This window comes from Capricornis sumatraensis, chromosome 14, assembly GCF_032405125.1.
Source record: "Capricornis sumatraensis isolate serow.1 chromosome 14, serow.2, whole genome shotgun sequence".
Lineage (NCBI taxonomy): Eukaryota > Metazoa > Chordata > Mammalia > Artiodactyla > Bovidae > Capricornis > Capricornis sumatraensis.
Window position 1 is genome coordinate 76193156 of NC_091082.1, and position 15303 is coordinate 76208458.

General features: G+C 41.0%; 1 protein-coding gene across 2 annotated transcripts in view; it reads right to left on the reverse strand.

The window, feature by feature from the left end:
- CENPF (centromere protein F) overlaps positions 1 to 15303 on the reverse strand; it is a 61024-nt gene that overhangs the window by 16436 nt on the left and 29285 nt on the right. The window contains exons 10-14 of one of the 2 annotated variants that reach the window (XM_068986294.1): positions 13117 to 13252; positions 7870 to 11267; positions 4859 to 6619; positions 3332 to 4312; positions 1955 to 2107 (exon numbers count right to left, since the gene is read on the reverse strand). In XM_068986294.1, the coding sequence (XP_068842395.1) occupies positions 1955 to 2107; positions 3332 to 4312; positions 4859 to 6619; positions 7870 to 11267; positions 13117 to 13252 (6429 nt within the window). Of the gene's footprint in view, positions 1 to 1954; positions 2108 to 3331; positions 4313 to 4356; positions 6620 to 7869; positions 11268 to 13116; positions 13253 to 15303 lie in introns of both variants that reach the window. The other variant, XM_068986293.1, reaches the window with a different exon arrangement.

Consider the following 15303-nt stretch of genomic DNA (forward strand, 5'->3'; position numbering starts at 1 on the left):
TAATTTCAGAGATTTTGTCATACTGCTCTATAGACTCAGCAGGCTCCCTCCTTGGTCGTGTTCTTCACATGGTGACTTTGTACCTTTTGGGTGGCATTCTCAGACCACCTTGTCTAAATTAGGTTATTCCCTACTCCTATACCCAACTTCCTAAACATTCTGCAGAAAGAATCTTGTTTCCTTTATCACACTTAACGGTTGTTTATTGTTTTGTTTTTTATTTATTTGGCAACACTGGGTCTTCACCGCTGCACACGGGCTTTCTCTAGTTGCAGCAAGGGGGAACTACTCTCTAGCTCTGGTGCCCAGACTTCTCACTGCAGCGGTCTCTCCTATTGCAGAACACAGGCTCAGTAGTTGGGTACATGGGCTTAGCTGCCTCAGGGTTTGGGGAATCTCGCCGGACAAGGGATCAAACCAGTGTCCCCTGCAGTGGCAGGCAGATTCTTAACCACTGGACCACCAGGGAAGTCTTATAGCACTCGAAGCGTTTATGATTATTTTATACATTTCCTATGAGCGATTTACTGTGTCGAGATGGTAAGCTCTGTGAGTGCAGGAACCACTGGGTAGCTATTGTTCACCATTCCGTCCTCTGACCTTAGCAGTGTTTACAGAATGGATAAAGCCACTGCAGACCAACACATACACACGGCCTTCAAGCTGAACACTTTGCTTTTTTTTTTCAGTAGAGCCTATAAATGAAATGCAAGTAACAATATACTAGAGATACTCTCAAACTGCTCAGTTCCAAGCAGATTTCAGCAGGTGCAGGACTCAGATATCATTCATAGGAACTCCTTCCACACAGCATTGCCACAAATCCCATGAACCAACTGCTGAGATTAAATGCCAAAGCTTTTCCACTTTTATTAAATATCATATTTAAAGAAAAGCACAGGGCTTCCCTGGTGGTTCAGTGGTCAGAATCCACCCTGCAATGCAGGGGACATCGGTTCCATCCCTGGTCCAGGAAGATCCTATAAGCCGCACAGCCACTAAGCCCATGTGCCGTAACTACTGAGCTTGGACTCTAGAGCCCATCCTCTGCAACAAGAGAAGTCACGGCAGTGAGAAGCCTGAGCGCTGCAACCCCAGACTAGCTTCCGCTCTCCATAACTAGAGAAGGTCCACAGGCAGCAGCAAAGACACAACAAAGACATAAAGTTAATAATTTTTTAAAAACCTACCTTATTAAAAAAAAAACACACACACACAAATTTCCCCCATTTCTTATACAGGCTATTCCAAATATCATTGCAACTTTATGTGATTATTCTGTGTCATAATCACAATTATATTTTGCTGTCCTTTTCTAAGAACTACTTGGGGATGAAGCTGCACACAGACTATATGGATATAGGAATTTTACCATCTGGCTGCATGGTAGCTGCTACCTAAGGCTCGTTGTTAAGAGATTCAGGAGAAAGCACATGAATCAGCAATGTCTATTATGAGACCAGCAGTGGGAGTGGCAGCCCAAATGCTATAGTTCTGCCACCACCCGCCCTAAAATAGCACCCCAAGAGGCTCCAACTCTACATTTTACTGTGACTCTGTTACCCTGTTAGTTCTTTGCAAGATCAGTGCATCTGTCTCTAGCAACACTCTGGCTTGTAATCTGGGGCAGGCCAGGAAAACAGCCTATTGAAAGCTGCATGCAATCCATTTCTAGTATGAGTTAATATAGTCAGAAGGGCTGTCTTCTATGATAAAGGTATCTGGGCTCCTTGACAGGTATTTTGATGTTTCTGGGGGCCTCTTTGGACTCCGTCAAGGCTCATGACAGTGCTGCATGGCAACGATTACTGCAGGTCTAACCATGACATAGCTTTGGGTTACTCTTTTCAAAAGCTAAAAAAACTTTGATACATCTCAGATCTTACAAAAACAAACAAGGAGACAGTGCACAAGAATTATTAGATTATACTGAATCTGTCATAGAGAAACTTACTTTGCTGCTCTTTACTTCTTCCAACATTAAATTTAATTCTTCCGTTAGCCTGTTTTTCTCCCCACTAAATTCTTCTTTCAGTTCCGCCGTTTTTTGTATCATTGCATGCATTTCCTTCTGAAGTTCAGTTTCCTTCACAGTCATTGCGTTTACCTGAAATTTCATTTTTCATTAGGATCTGCTTATGGTTGTCTGTTTGATCAAATAAATCACTGTGATACAGCATATTCGTGACATTCACATCACTCCAATAATAAAATAAAACCCAGCTAATCCTCCCGTTACTAATCCACTCAACCAATATTCTCAAAACCGACTGATAAACTTGTCTTTTCTTCTCTGCAAGATTTAACATAAGACAGCAATAAGGAAAGGAATGACAAAGAAAAGATAATATTATCAAATCTTAAAATCCTTCATAGAGGTAATGATTTGAATGAAACATCAGAAAGTATTTACAAGGCAGTGACTTAATCTATCAGACCTTGGATCTCTTATGTATTCTCTAGAGCCATGCTAAAATTCAAGAAACAGGATGATGGTTTGTTAAAACCAGTTAAAGCAGGATTGTTTGTATCCATCCCTACACCAGACGGAAATAGCCTGGTAAAGTCTGTCTAATTGTCTCTACCATAACTGCTACACTTGCAAGCTATGCAAAAACTTGAAATTCTTGGAAAATATTGAGATATGATTGACTGTATTTTCTGGATAATCTACTTGTCCAATAAAAACTTAATTTGAAGGAATCACTTTCCTAGATCAGTAAGTATAGGGGAAATTTTTAACTTTTCTTTAATAATTGAGTTTCTTGATGGCAGATCTTCCCTTTCATCATCAGCTAACAAAAGAGGAGACTGCCCAAAGAGGATGGGGCCAAAAGCACCAAATCCCTAGGAGGGACATGTCCTGGGAGCCGCGAGGGTTCTGTTGGTTATATCAGTATCTTTAACAGTTCTTTCTCCTAAAGGTAAAAATGGTAGGGCAGAGGCAAAAGTGATCTCTACTGATTCTGACTAATACGTGTTATACTCTCCGCAGCAGTGGTCCTCCGCTGGGTATGGGTATGCAGGCTACTATTCTGATGTACTACAAGAAATGAACCATACACAGCCCAAAGCTTCTTCCCAGTCCAGGTGTCACAGTGAAAACTGGGCCAATCCATAGAAGCACCCCATGGAAGTGTGTGCCACAGGTAAGACTCACTCATTATTGGAGCCAAGTCAATATCCCCCACAGTTCAAGACCCGCAAACTTAAAGCCTTTACAAAGTTTGATCCAATACAGCAAACGCTGTCCAGAAGGACACAGAATTCACACAGTGGTTGCCCCTCCTCCTGACAACAGATTCAAATGTAAAGACATAAAGCCACTTACTTTTTCAACAAAGGACATTTTTTCCAAATTTGTCAATTCAAGCTCTTTCTCCAGATTCCTGTAAGAATTCTGCAGAGCTTCTAAGGTATCCTGTAAAGCATCATTTTTGGATTGCAGCACCTGAATCTTCTGCTCCAATTCCACCATCAGATTTTCCAGGTCTGCCTTTTGCTTCTTCCAAAGTTGCTGTTCTCCTTCCATCTGGGACAGTTTAGAGACAAGCTGCTCTTGGTCCTGAGTCTGACTTTTTAGTATACTGATTTCTTCATCCTTTTTCTCTAGTTTCTGTTTGCCATCTTCAACTTCTTGAATAAGGTCATTCACAGAAGACTGCAAAATCATGTAATTACTTTTGGTATCATCAAGGCCCTGCAGCAACTGAGCCTTCTCATGTTCAAGGGAATCTACTTGACTACTCAGGCTCTGTTCTTTGACCTTCCAGGTCTCTTGGTCATTACCCAAGGCTGCCATTTTCTCGTTTAGCTCTTCTAATTCTTTCTCCAGCATCTCTACTGCCGCTTTAGACTCCTCCTTCATCTGTACTTTTTCTTGCTCTTTTTCCCGCAACATATTTTCAAATGAAGAATTTAATGTTTCTAATTCAGACACTCGACTCTGCTCTTTCAGTAATTCTTTAGTCAGATCTTCTTTTTCTGATCTTACATTGACAAGATCTAATTGCAAACCTCTCAGATTTTGGTCCATCTCCTCCACTGTTGTTTTCAGGGTCTCTACTTCTGCTTTGGACTTCTCAGCCTCAAGAGTCACATGCTCTTGGTTTTTTCCTGATAGCTCGAGTTCTCTTTCAAGGTTCTCAACTGTATCCTTAAGCAAATCTGCCTGATGCTGACTTTCCTTCAGTTTTTCTAAGATACAGAGCTGCTGCTTTTTATCAGCATCTAAGCAGACTTTCAGCTTTCCAACGTTATTTCTCAGCTGTTGTACCTCCTCAACTGGGGAGTCCAGACTCTGTTCTTCAACCTTCCAGGTCTCCTGGTCAACATACAAGGTTGCTACTTCCTCACTTAGCTCTTTCAGTTGTGTCTGCAGCATCTCCACCGCAGCTTTAGATTCTTCCTTCATCTGTACTTTTTCATGCTCTTTTTCTCGCAATAGGTTTTCAAATGAAGAATTTAATGTTTGTAATTCAGACACTCGACTCTGCTCTTTCAGTAATTCTTTAGTCAGATCTTCTTTTTCTGATCTTACATTGACAAGATCTAACTGCAAACCTCTCAGATTTTGGTCCATCTCCTCCACTGTTGCTTTCAGGGTCTCTACTTCTGCTTTGGACTTCTCAGCCTCAAGAGTCACATGCTCTTGGTTTTCTCCTGATAGCTTGAGTTCTCTTTCAAGGTTCTCAACTGTATCCTTAAGCAAATCTGCCTGATGCTGACTTTCCTTCAGTTTTTCTAGGATATGGAGCTGCTGCTTTTTATCAATGTCCAAGTGGACTTTCAGCTTTTCAATGTTATTTCTCAGCTGTTGTACCTCCTGGGCAGGAGAGTCCAGACTCTGTTCTTTGACCTTCCAGGTCTCCTGGTCGTCACATAAGGCTACTACTTCCTCACTGAGCTCTCTCAATTGTGTCTGCAGCATCTCCACTGCAGCTTTAGATTCTTCTTTCATCTCTATTTTCTCTCGCTCCTTTTCTTCTAATAGGTTTTTCAATGAAGAGAGCAGCGTATCTAACTCAGACGCCTGACCTTGTTTTTCTTGTAGCTGTTTCAAAAGATTTTCTTTTTCAGTCCGTATGGTGACAAGGTCTGATTCTAAATCTTTCAGGCGTTCAGTCATCAATTCTATTTGTGTTTTTAGGGTCTCCACCTCTGCTTTGCAATTCTCAGCATCAAGAATCACCAGCTCTTGGTTTTCTTCTGCCATCTGCAACTCCCTTTCAAGGGTCTCAACCTTGTCCTGAAGCGAGTCATTCCTCCGCTCACTTGCTTTCAGTTTTTCTGAGACATGGAGCTGCTTCTTTTCATCAGCCTCAATGCGGACCCTGAGTTTCTCAATGCCTTTTCTCAACTGGTGCACTTCCTCTTGCGTGGAGCTCAGCCTCACTGCGACCTCACCCTTCTCCATCAGTGCAGTCTCCAAAGCCTTGGTGATGGCCAGCTTTTCATTCTCCGATTCACTCAGTTTGGTCTGCAGGCTTTCGGATTCCCATACAAGTGAGTCTTTCTCTTTATTCAGCTGTTCAATTTGGTTTTCCAATTCACTTCTTACCAGAGACAGTGCCTGTGAGTCCTTTTCCAAACTCTGAAGCTGCTCTTGGAGATGCAGACACTCACTTTGATGAGATTCAAGCTCCCGTATTTTCTCCTTCATCTTTTCAGACATCTGATCTAGCTCTTGATTTTCTTTCGACAAAGTATCTAACTCTCCACGAAGCTGATCTCTCTCACTTGTGACCACAGAGAGTCCTTCCTCAAGACAGGTTATAACTGTGTGTTTATTTTCATTGTCTTTTTCTAAATACAGTTTCTCTGTTTGAACTGCCTCTAAGCTGGCTTCCACAGAGAGGGTGTGATGCTCCATGCAATCTTTCTCAGATTGAATCCTCTGTAGTTCATTTTCCACCTGGAGACATTTCTCTCTCCAGCTGTCAGTCACCTTGGCTACATCATCTTCAATATCTTCATGTGGCAATTTGCTTGTGACCATTTCTAAGCTAGGAGTGAGACCTCCTGAACTTTCTTCTCTCTGATTATGACAAGAAAAGGATGCCAATTTTTCATTTAAATCTAATTTTTCTTTCTTAAGTTCCTCAACTATTTTTTCCAATGCCACACATGCTTCAATCTTGGTAGTTAGTTGTACTTCCAGTAAACGGAATTTTGAATCTAACTCTTTGATTTCATTTAGCAAGTTTTCAACTTTTTGGTCACGTTCCTCTATGCCATGAAGTAATCTCAAATTCTCATTTGATGTCTCTTTTACTTTCAGCTCGAGACTCTGAATGGTTACCTGATCCTCCAGAACATCCCTAGGCACTGAAGCATTAGGCCCAGGAAGGGACAGTTCAGAAATGCACTCTGAACAGCCCTGGGCTGGATCTCCCACTGGGGCCTCAGGGCTGGCTTCTGAGGAGCGCTCTCTGGACCATTCTTCTGTAAGTTTGGCTGCACCAGTCTTTGTTATTTTCTCCATCTCTAGACTGAGGTCCTGCTGAACATCTTTTTCACAAACCTGGTGAATTTCATGCTTTGGGGTCCTCTCTTTAGGTTCTGAAGTATATTCTTCTGATTCTCTTATGTCACAGCTATCGTTTCCACCCGGAATAGTCTGTAGTTGCAAAATATAATAAGAATGCAGCTTACTTTTCAAGAAGAATCAGAATAAATAGGCTTATTATTTTTTTGGAAACTAGATACTTGTCTCTGCTAAACACATCTCTGGTGGAGAGACACCAGATTCATGTCTCTCCATCCAAAGAGTCAACACAATTAAACAAACATTCAGGAAGTGTTCCCCATGTGCAAGGTCCTGGGTATTTATCAAGAAGACAAAGCCTTCAGGTCAGTTTATGTGATCATCATCTAAACTGTGATGTTGTTACATTTCAAAATGTTTTTCCTGTTAGGAATATTCTAAGTAGCCAAATTTGAAATTTTCTTTGGGATTATCAAATAAGAGGCTAACAAATTCCAAATTAAATGGTCAGCTTCCATCTGCAGCATTTATGACACTCTTCAATAAGAGAAGGCAGTAAGGCTTCACGACCAGATTTCCAGGTCAAGGACTTAATCAATCACTTAATATAAGCGGCCTATATTCTTGGACAAATCACATGTTTGAACCTCCCCTTCTCTTATCTGTAAACTGGGGATCTGCTCCTTTGACCATGGTGGCTGTCACCTCTGCACACGCCTCCTGCCACTCTACAGAGGTACAGGGAGGGAATCCAGTGAGACTCATTGACCCATTACTAGTTTAGCTGGTAGACTAGAAAAGACAAAGGTATAAGTAACTAAACAACTTTTTATCCAACAAAGAAAGAAGTGTCTCAGAATAACTGATATCAAATCATAATTTGTACCCAAACAAATTGTTAGAAAAGTATTCATAATTACAAAATAAACACTAATATTTAGCTTCATGACTATAACTCTGTAACATTAAAACCAGTCTGAAGAGAGTAAGAGAGGTAAAAATTCTGATCACCTTACCATTCCTAAGTGCCAGTTTGAGATTCAATGTGTTTTATTAAATCACAAAGTGAAAATAGATAGACATCCTCAAGAAGATATTCTGACTCTGTAACATGATTTTCTCTAGGAGACTTTAAAAAACATCTGTAGTAATGTCCAATATAATAATTTTTAAAGATGATGATGATAGAAATTACCCCCCTAAATAAAGCTGACACATTTTCCTAAAGATCTGGCTTATTTTTTGAAAACTTTGGTATATTTTGTTCTTATTTCCTTAAACCCTAAAAATATTTTCATTTGGATTTAATGTCGATTTCAACAAACACTGCATGCCTCCTAGGCACTCGATTAGAGAAATAGCATGTCAGTCCGTGTACTTACATCTTCTATGTCGGTGCCAAGCAGCGACCGAGAGCTTAAGTCCAGACCCTGCAGCTGGAGCCGCGCCACTTCGAGCTCAAGTGTGAGGTGCTCCGTGTGTCTCTTTTCAGCCGCCAACTTGGACTCCATCTCCGCTGTCACATCTGTCAGCTTCTGCTGCCACTGTTCATTTTCTGACAAATACTGCTTCCTGAGGTAGTCGAGCTCCTCCCTCGAAGAACTCAGTAACTCCCTGAGCTCTTCGATCTCCTTGTTTTTCGTAAGCCCTTGACTTTCAATTTCCTCTTCCAGCTGCTTGAGGGACTGGAGGTACGTCTCACAGAGGGTCTCAAGTTCTCGAGTGCTCCGCAGTGGGACAGAGGGGATCCCTTTCTCGGTCAGATTCTCCTCCTCCAGACTACTGCAAGAGACTTCCTCTACATTGGACTGGTTTGCTGAAACAGTCCCTTCTAAATTATTCAAGAGGGACGATTCTGTTGTGTGCTCTAAAAGATCTTTGTAAAAAGAGGATTCTCCCAAACTTGCGTTACCAGGGCTGTCAGTCACACAAGAGAATGACAAGGACAGCAAATGCTCCTCCCCGGGTGCTGGTGCCACCTCCTTTACCAGGTCACCTTGAGCGCTCCTCAGACTCATCGACAAGACTGAATTTTCAGCCTTTAATGTGTCAACGTAAGACTGCAGCTCTGACATCTTGGAGCTCATCAGACAGTGCTGTTCATGTAAAATTTTGTGTTCACTCTGTAAAGATGAAAATTTCTCCTGTAATTCAGCGAAGTGCATTTGAACCTCTTTGTTTGACATGGTCAAATGCTCATAGAAATGACAGTCACCCAAAGGATTTAAGTTCGCAGATGTCTGCTCATCTTGTTGTTCACCAAATTCACCTTCTGGTGTTTCTTCCACTAACTCGCCTTGGAGAAGTCCATTCTCATCATTCAATGTTTCAACTTCATTTACTAGCTTCCCTACCTCTTCTGCCATTTTACTAGTTGCTCTGATACATTCTGATCTTGAGTCATTCAGCTCAGATATGAGTTCAGACTTTTCAACCTGCAGGGCTTCACGCATTTTCTCTAACTCATTCAGCTTGTTCATGGCTGTCTGTAGAGAGCCCTGCAGGTGGGCATTGTCCTGCTGACTTGTTGACAACTCATGAAGCACTGAAATATATTTTTCTTCTGGATCTATTTCAGAGTCTCCAAGGCTACTGATATCTTGTGACTGAGTATCTTGTTGCAAATCTTCAGTTTCTAATTCTCTAGCTTGTAACTCGTGCTGTAGACACTCTTCCTTCTCACTCTTCTGAAGTCTGAATTCCATGTTTCTGACTTCAGATTCACCTTGCACCAGCTGTGCTTTATAAGTGTCTAGAGAAGAATCTTTAACATCAAGATCCATCGGAAGTTGAACATGACATGTATTTATCTCCCTCTCTCCTTCTTTCTCAGAGTCTTGGATTGGTTCCAGTTCTAGACATTGATGCTCATGTTTCGTCTTCATTAATTCCATCAGGTGTTCATTCTCTTGTAATAAGGCATTAACTGCCTGTTGCATCTTATTTTGCTCTTCCTTTAACTTCATGATTTCTTGCTTTAAACCATCAGCCTCCCTCTTGGAGCTGTTGTGGATATCTGTAATCTCAGACTGCAGGGCTTGCTGCACCGTCTCCAACTCCAGAATTAAATTCTGGTTTCTTTCTTCAGCTGATGCTAACTGCGATACAAATGCTTGGTGTTCCCTTGCAAATGTTTCCTTTAGCTGTCCTAATTCATTTTTTCTGTCTTCACAAACACCCGTGCACTCACTCAGCAAGCATTCTAATTTAGAGTTCTTTTCCTGAACTGCTTTATATTTTTCACTCAGATCCTGAAATGCATTTCCTGTTTCTTCACATCTTTGTAGTAAAGTAAGCCTTTCTTGTTTGTACTGATTAGATAACTCTGAAATGCTTTTATCTCTTTCATCTATACAGTTTGAAAAACTCTCAGTTTTTTGGAGCAAGTTCATCTTCTCTTGAGTTAAGGTGGCATTAATTTCCTTGAGAGTCCCATTCTCTTGGGTCAACGCTTCAATGTCCTTTTTATTTAGAGAAATGATGGAATTTAGTTCCTTTTTCTCCAAGCTCAGGGTTTCAGACAAAAACTGTAGCTCCTTTAGAGATTCCTGAAGTAAATGGTTGTTCTTTTTTAACTCTCCAATCTCTGCCTGCTCAGTTTCTAATTTTTCATTCAAAAGTTGCAACTCTCTTTCCTTGCTCTCCAGGGCAGCTAAAGTTTCAGCAACAACATTCTGATGAACAGAAGTGTCTTCTTGTAACTTGCTAATGCGTTGACTTGTTTCAGCCACAAAACTTTGATGCATCTGTTCTGCTTTCATGAGGTTTTCTTCAATTTCTCCTTTGATTTGCACCAACTCTTCACACTGCTTCTGCAGATCTGAGTTCATCTGCTTTTGCGACTCTAAGGAAAATTCAAGAGAAACGACTCTATTTTGCAACATGGATGAACTTTCCGGACTTTGGTCTGTTGCTACATGGCATCCACTCCTTTCTGAAGACACACTTTCTTGCTCTCCAATTCTACTTGCAAAGGAATTGTTCAGTGCAGACTGCTGTTCAAAAGCCAAACGACTTCTCTGATGAGGTTCAATTGTCACTGCAGAGGAATCTCTGGATTTTAGCAGATCCCTGAGACTCTCATATTCAGCATGCAAGTCTTGGTAACGCTGGTCTTTGTCCATGATTTCACTTGACAGTAACTGAAGCTTATGTTCTAGGTCTTCCACTTGCCCAGTGAGGTGAGAGATTTTCAAACACATATTTTCTATCTCCTTCTCGTGTTTCTGATCTGAGAACTCAGCTTTCTGTTGCAGTTCTCCATAAGCACGTTTCTGTGTCTCTGCCTCTGTGGTCTTGCTGTCGATCACATTTTGAAGGTTCCTGATCTCCACGTTTAGATTTTCTCTTTCCATCTCCAGGGTTCTTACCCTCTCGTTATATTCGTGACTTTTTATTTGTTGTGTCTTAAGACAAGTTTCCAAGTGATTAACTTTACTCTGCAAGCTTTCCTTTTCTGATTCCATCTGATTTAAAAGTTGTTCGTTTTCACTTTTCCAGCGAGAAAACAGAGTTTTCTCTTCTTTTAATTCTTCATATTCTTTCTTCTTTAATTCCAAAGCGCTCAACAATGCTGCAGATTCTCTCTCTGTTTTGCTTAACTTTTCGTTCAGTTGTTCAATGTGGTGTTCCCTTTTCTTTAATAGGTCTTGAGAACAATCTCGCTGCTTTTCCAAGTCAGCCAAGGCAAGCTTCAGTTTCTCTAAAGTCAAGGAATTCTCTTGCTGATTTATCTTTTCTTGAAGATCTCTTAACATGGTTTCCTGAGAGGTGTTCTTAGCTATTAAAACAGAAAAAAATACATAAGTTGTCATAGCTTTAATAAATACTTATTCGACAAGAATTCTAAACTCTGAAAAAAAAAAACTAAAACTAAATGTAAAAATTGGCATTACTGCCTGTATATCTCCTTGAAAGTAAACCACCTGATAATTATCTAAGCTCATATAAAGAAAATGGTCCTTTTCAGGATGGCAATACATTTGTTTATCTTCTTTCTAAGCAGCATAACGAAGTGCTATTGTATAAAACAGCAAAGGGTTATTTTCCTAAGCACTTGAAACTTTCTTTTATTCTTTTACCTTGTATATGCTTATGTATATCATATTTTTGCCCTTTGGAAATAGCTACTCAAGGAGAGAAAAGTGTGACAAGAGCAGCACTAACATGGAAATATCCCACATCACTATGCAACATCCCCGATATCTCAGAAAAGTTAATAACTTCTTTGCCATTTTAGCCAAAAATCCACAGGATCAAGCTTAAGTACAAGAGTATGTGGTGCTACAGGGAATTATACTCAATTATTCTGTAAGGGAAAAGCATTTGAAAACGTGTGTGTGTGTGTGTGTGTGTGTGTGTGTGTGTAACTGAATCACTCTGCTGTACAACTGAAACTAACACAGAATTGTAAACCAACTATACTTCAATTAACAATTGTACATTTTTTTTCCCCCAAAGTATACATGGTTCTATATATCAGCAGCTCTGGAGGCGCACATAGGAATGTCAGTGAGGAGCAATGGCCCACACCCAGCCCCTCAGAGTCAGGGTGGTACCTGTGAAGATGAGAGTCATCAGGAAGATGTCATAGACTCCATCACTGCCTGTTCTCTGCTTAAGAACTCCCCTCTGCCCACGGACCCCTCCGAGTTGAGAATAATCACATGGCTTTCATTCAACAGTGGGAAGTCTTAAAGAATCTCAGTAGGGATGAAAAAGGTAGCATGTATTATAAGCTCAGGTGTTATACCAACTGGACAGCAATTCCTCTTTTTAGCCCGCTCATCTCCATCTACCTAATGAGAGTGATGGCTGCTGGAGACAGCGCCACAGGGGCTATTTGCTTGGGAGAGCCTCAAGCAATGACACTGGAGACCAATGCTGAAAAAAAACCATCCTCTTTCTTTTGCTATAGTTTTCTTTCAAAAAATCTGAAGATTGATATTTCTACCTCCTGCAGTGGAAAACTGAAAGCTGTATGGGGAGGTTAGAATTTAAAAAAAGGAAAGAGTCAGAGAAGTGCTCAGGTTAAAAGAAATCCAAGACGTGCAAACACCCCAGGGGAGAAAATAAATCTAAATAAAGACACATGGCACATACAAATAAATGTGAAACAAACAGTGGAATCATTTGGTGTACGTAGCATCATTCTGTGGCTATACAGAAAGTAAGGAAATAAAATCATTCAGTCAAGTAAGCCATCCAAAAACAATGGTCACTAAGGGCTGGGAAAACATGCAGTTAATACAGAATTTTCCATTATAAGGGAAACGGTAATGGGTGAGTAGATGAGCCGTCTGGATATAACTAACAAACACGCTTGAGACACGAAATAGCACGCTGGGGAATGAGACAGCACCAGCAAGTTACTTTTGTATGGAAAGTATTTACCCTTTTGGTTTCAAAGTGCTGAAAACCAGGCATTTGGGGACTCAATGTGTTTCAATAAAAAAAAAGTCCAACTATCACTCTGGAAACTAAAAAGTGAAAAAGCAAAAACTTTTCCACATCAGCTGCTGACATCTCTCTGGGAGAAGATATGGAAAAATTCAAAGAAGTTTCTAATGACATCCACCCTTCCTCGAGGGAACATTAGCCTAGAGAAAGAACTCTAAAACGCCACTCACCCTTCATTTCTTCTGCAAAATTCTGGCTCTGACTCAAACACTGCTTGGCCTTCTTCAGTTCCTCCTCCAGGTGGCAGACTTCTCGGGCCCTCTGCTCAGACTGACTCTTGAGGAGGCTGTTTTCCCTCTTCATTTCCTAAAAGACAGGTTTAGTTAGTTATCTTACTGCCCAGACAGATGCTCAAGCAACTCAGGACTTCTGCCTTGGTGGGACTTCTGCCTCATGGGACCATGTGTGCCTCTCACTAGGGGAGGAACCACACTTGCCCTTCGAGCAATGAAGTTAGATAGTTTTATTTCAATAAAATGATATTATAAATAGAAGTCAGAAGCACGAAATCTAAAAACTGATGATAATCTTTTTACTTCAAGAAGTTTACTTTTTGAACTTTCCGGGTGTCCCTATGGTTGTTAAAACATTCGCATATAAGGAAAACCCTTTTTACAAGCTTGCCAAAGAAACAATTGCTCCAAGTTTACATCACGCCTAAATAATCAAATATATCTTTGTAAAGTTCCAAAGTGCTAACGAACCAAAAAAAATTCATGTGATGATTTTGATGTTTTTTTGTAAAACTATCTTAAGTTTCACTGCTACAGGGGAATGTCTTTATGAGTAAATTACCTTTAAGAAATGCTTATTAAAGTTTGCAATGTACAAGATGTTGGAATGGGCATTATGAAAGGTGCAGTTACAAATTAAGACAGTCTCTGCCCTCAGGACAGGTACCTGCCAGGGGGCCATTACTTAACACATGGCAGCTGCTGCTGCTAAGTCGCTTCAGTCGTGTCCGACTCTATGCGACCCCATAGACGGCACAGCCCACCAGGCTCCCCCGTCCCTGAGATTCGCCAGGCAAGAACACTGGAGTGGGTTGCCATTTCCTTCTCCAATGCATGAAAGTGAAAAGTGCAAGTGAAGTCGCTCAGTCGTGTCCAACTCATAGCGACCGCATGGACTGCAGCCCACCAGGCTCCTCTGTCCATGGGATTTTCCAGGCAAGAGTACTGGAGTGGGAGGCCATTGCCTTCTCAGTAATACATGGCAGGATGTGTTATTTGCTCAAGAGAGATGAAGTGTGCTATGGGAAATGAGCGGGCTGGAGCATGGAAGGATCAATTCTAGATGGAGGAATCTGAGGCTTCCCAGTGAAGACAGGTCCTTTGGCGGGCACCTGATTAAATGAAGAGCCGTGCACCGATGTGCCATAGACTAGCAGACAGACACATGCAGCCTCACTCTGTTTTCTAGGGAGACCTATTTTTCTTAGTCTTAAAACAAAGTAGTATTTGTCTGCTGAATAAAAATGCTTCTTATTAACCATGTGACTTGCATAATAAATATTATAAATCCTCTATCCATATTCCTCAAACTGCTGTTCAACCTTCAATGATGTTACAGTTGTTAATTATTTCAACCTATATTATATGGCACCTTCTGGATCACTGGGAATTGGCATGTATCATGACAAAGTGACAGAACTAAGCAACCCCCATCCTTGGAGTGGTGTGGGGAGGGGAGACTCATAAGCCTAATTTTAAAAGCACACAAACACATTTAGAAAAATATTCCTCTGAGAAGTAAAGGGAATTTTTGAATTCTTAAAGAAACAGTTAAGACCCATCCTCCAAAACCCTACTGCACCGTTAGAAAACAGATGGCCCTGGCAACGTGGTGCTGGAAGCCTGCCTTCAATTATCAGTCTGGTTACTACCAGCAGATGGGTACTGATGTAGCAAAGCCAAATTCAAGAAGAGGGAGAATCTGGCTGGTACAAAGTACTTGAAAACTTGCTGGCAGCTGCTGTGTTCGTGTATATATGTTCATTTCATCATCAAAATTTAAGAGCCCGCTGCAGTTATATTTCTGTCTCCTTTGTCTTGATCCTCCCACCTTTCCATGTGCTCAACTGAGACTCTATCAAATTAAGAGATCCACCAGAACTAAAGGCCCGCACCGACTCATGTCAAGACTGACGTTCATACCAGTCACTGTGAAATTCTGCACGGGATGAATGATCACTAAGGTGCAAGGATGTGATTGACTTAAACGAGCATCATTCAACTAGAGAATGTGTAATCACTTGTTTGCTCTTCAGACTCAGAATAATCACCACTCAAATGAGATCACAGATGTGAAAGGAAAAATACCTTAACTCACTCTAATGTGGGCAATGGGGCATTAAT